The sequence below is a fragment of the Typopeltis vanoorti genome, chromosome 1 (genome assembly GCF_054136105.1).
Source record: "Typopeltis vanoorti isolate ZY-2024b chromosome 1, IOZ_Tvanoo_1.0, whole genome shotgun sequence".
In the NCBI taxonomy this organism is placed as follows: Eukaryota; Metazoa; Arthropoda; class Arachnida; order Uropygi; family Thelyphonidae; genus Typopeltis; species Typopeltis vanoorti.
Window position 1 is genome coordinate 97,303,641 of NC_143549.1, and position 3,079 is coordinate 97,306,719.

At 38.7% G+C, this 3,079-nt stretch overlaps 1 protein-coding gene across 1 annotated transcript; it reads left to right on the top strand.

Moving 5' to 3' along the window:
• The first annotated feature begins 2,348 nt into the window (after positions 1 to 2,348).
• On the top strand, positions 2,349 to 2,816 carry LOC150110239 (protein CFDP2-like). The gene has a single exon (XM_090394019.1). It carries the CDS (start codon positions 2,349 to 2,351, stop codon positions 2,814 to 2,816), a length of 468 nt encoding a protein of 155 aa, XP_090250145.1.
• Positions 2,817 to 3,079: the final 263 nt, after the last annotated feature.

Genomic DNA, 3,079 nt, shown 5'->3' on the forward strand with positions numbered 1-3,079 from the left:
AAAATCAGGCAGTCATATTATGTTAGGTGATATATACAGTGCAAAAAGTTAGATGTTTTTGTATGAAAATGTAGTATAAAATCTCATTTAAAACGCCATCACGTATTAGTTACTCTCTGAGTTTAGTATGGCAACCTGGAAGGGAAAAGGACTCAAAATGCATGCATAATACACGACGCATGCACAGACACACAGATTTGACTTTCTTTTTCTTAATTAGTAAAGAGTCAAATAGGATCATGACGATTCGGTGCGTGTACTCTGGTTTGAGTACTTAGGTTCACAGATCCACTTGTTTGTTTTCCTCGAGAGACTGGGAGAAGGTCTAATGGTCGAAGACAGTAAAATTGCAAAGATTATTGAATAACTCATTCTATCTTAGCCATTGTTTGAATTGCAATAAATATTTCCATTAGGAAAATGTTAGCAAACAAATGTGTAACTTTCATAATTGAAATAATTTACTTGTATCATTCTCGTGATGTGATCTGCAAAGATTAACCGAAATAAAAGCATCTCACAGGAGCCTCGGCCTTATTAAATGCATTAGGATAACCGAGGAAGGGGGAACACTCTTGTTTTCCATAAAATATTTCCAAGTTTAATACACGTAGTTATTCTCACACACTACTTAAAACATCATGAAATATTACAAACTTCTTAAAGTTTATATAGTCAATTAAATACATTTTAGTCTATTATTTTTCTGAAAGCTGCGCAAAGATTTAATATTTTAAATGAGAGGAATGACTAAGACCTCGGTTACTAATTAATCAGTATATACTCTAAAATCCTGAAAGCGCATATAAGTTTAATTTGTCAAATGTTTTCACACCCTCAGACTTACAGTGCGCGGGAAATCTATATTGCTTATTAAAATTAAAACCGATTTTAATTAGAACAGCGCAGGTTACTATCTAGCAAAAAAAGTCGAATATTTTGATAATTTCTTTCTCTGTATTTGCTGAACTCAATTTAATCGCAGAACATTGCTGGTTTGATGGGTGAAGCACTAATGCTTTTCATATTCCCCTTTGTCTGTGAGGGAGGTTCTTTGAGTGGAGTGTGATTGAGCTCTAGGCTCGCCCTCTGATGGCATTGAGATGAGCTGCATTCAGCTGAGCGTAAGATTGATTTGGGTCTTTTATATTTGTAGTATTCCGCTTCATTGTAGTCCGAAGTTTGTTTGATCAGTGTGTTTGGATGATTACTTACCTTGATAAAGAAATTTTCTGCTAGATCGTGGAGAAGGGAGGAAATATAAGGAATGTTGACTTCTCTGTGAATCTGGGAGTTTCTTATGAACCTCGGAGCATCCAGAATCATTTGTATCCGAGGCTCAAAGCAGGAGATGCGTAAGTGATGACTGGGCGTATTACCATTTTATATATAAGCAGTTTGTTACGTACCTCCAGCTTGGTTCTGTTGTGGATCATGGGGTAGAGTTGTGCGATTGCTTTAGATGTCTTCGAGCCAATGTGTTTTATATGACTGCTGATTTGAGGTTTTTTGTCAAGTATCACACCTAGGTATTTAATTTCAGTCTGCCATGGAATCTTGACTCCTAGTAGGCGTATGTCCTTTTTACTCTAGATCTTCTTTTTGGAAAACATTATAGCTGAATCTTTTTTGGGGATTTACTTGTATCCTACAGCCCATCAGCCACTTTTCTAGTATATGAATACTGCTTTGGAGTCTACTGATTTCCAGTCTGGAGCTGAGTGATCTTGCTAGTAGAACTGTGTCATCTAATGCAGATGACACAGTTATCATCTGCATATAATGCAGGTGATGGTTGTACTAGGGTTTTGGGGAATGTCAGCTATGTAAATTGAAAATAAAAGGGGGAGCCAAGAGAGAGCCCTGAGGCATACCAGCCAGGAGTTTGCGTCTAGTTGATGCAATTTCATTTATTTTGATTTGCATAAATTTGTCTGGCTGTGACGTGTGGCTTGTGGTTTATTTTGCTGTATAAGGTTGTTTACGCGTTTTAGTGAAATATTTTTGTTGAAGAGTATTTCTTTTAAAATTATGATGTTTAGGTTGAGCACATTGCATATAGGTTTCTGTAAATTGTCTATTGGTTTTTAGTGAGTATACTTTATGAAACTGCAGTGGTAGAGAATGTGCGAGCAACTAAGCCTAATTTGAGTAGAAGCTTATTACAGTACTTTGTTGTATGCAACTGCTTAAGGATTTCTGTCTCTAGTACTATGCTGCTCAATTTAGTTAAGGAATCCTAATATAAGGGGAGGATTAGCGAGGGACCAACCACCCCTCCTGCAAAAACCCTATTGGTTACGAAACAAGCACCACAGAAGCCTCGGAATTCGGACGCCTTTGCGACGATGATTATTAATCGTTTTGGGACCTGTAATATACGTAGTTTGGTGAAAGAAGGAGCTCTTTTTAATGTGACGAATGTCTTACGACAGTATAAAATTGGACTTTGTGCTGTACAAGAAGCGCGTTGGCCGGGACAAGGCTCGACCCGCAATCAGGGGTACACGCTATACTATAGTGGTGACGACAGAGGAAGAAAAGTACCCGGAACTCCGTTTTTAGTTAGTGATACATTTTTGTGTAATATTTTAGATTTTAAACCTGTGAACAATCGGCAGTGCACTATTAGAGTTAAGGGACGTTTTCAAAATGTGCCTATTGTGAACTGTCATGCGCCTAAGGAAGAGAGCTCGAAGAAAGCTAAAGATTATTTCTACGAAGTGCGTGAGCGCACTTGTGCTAATCTACCGTCCTATGACGTCAATCTAGTAGTGGGAGATTTCAATGTGAAGCTGGGGAGAGAGCGTTTGTAGTGCCCTTTCGTGGATAGTGAGAGCTTACATGAGGAGTGCAATTATAACGGGATCCCACTTGCGAGTTTTGCCGCCGCTACGGAATGCTTTGTAAAGAGCACTATGTTTGCGCATAAAGATGTCCACAAGCAGACCTGGCGATAGCCGGACGGTAGAACAGCTAACCAAATAGAACATGTTCTAGTGTATCGACGTCACCACAGATCCATCTCGGATGTGAGAAGTTTCAGAGGAGCAGATGGAAATAGCGACCACTATCTGGT

Bases quoted from the DNA above. Each gene is read 5' to 3' on its own strand.
- LOC150110239 (XM_090394019.1), top strand. From the start codon at position 2,349: ATGATTATTAATCGTTTTGGGACCTGTAATATACGTAGTTTGGTGAAA.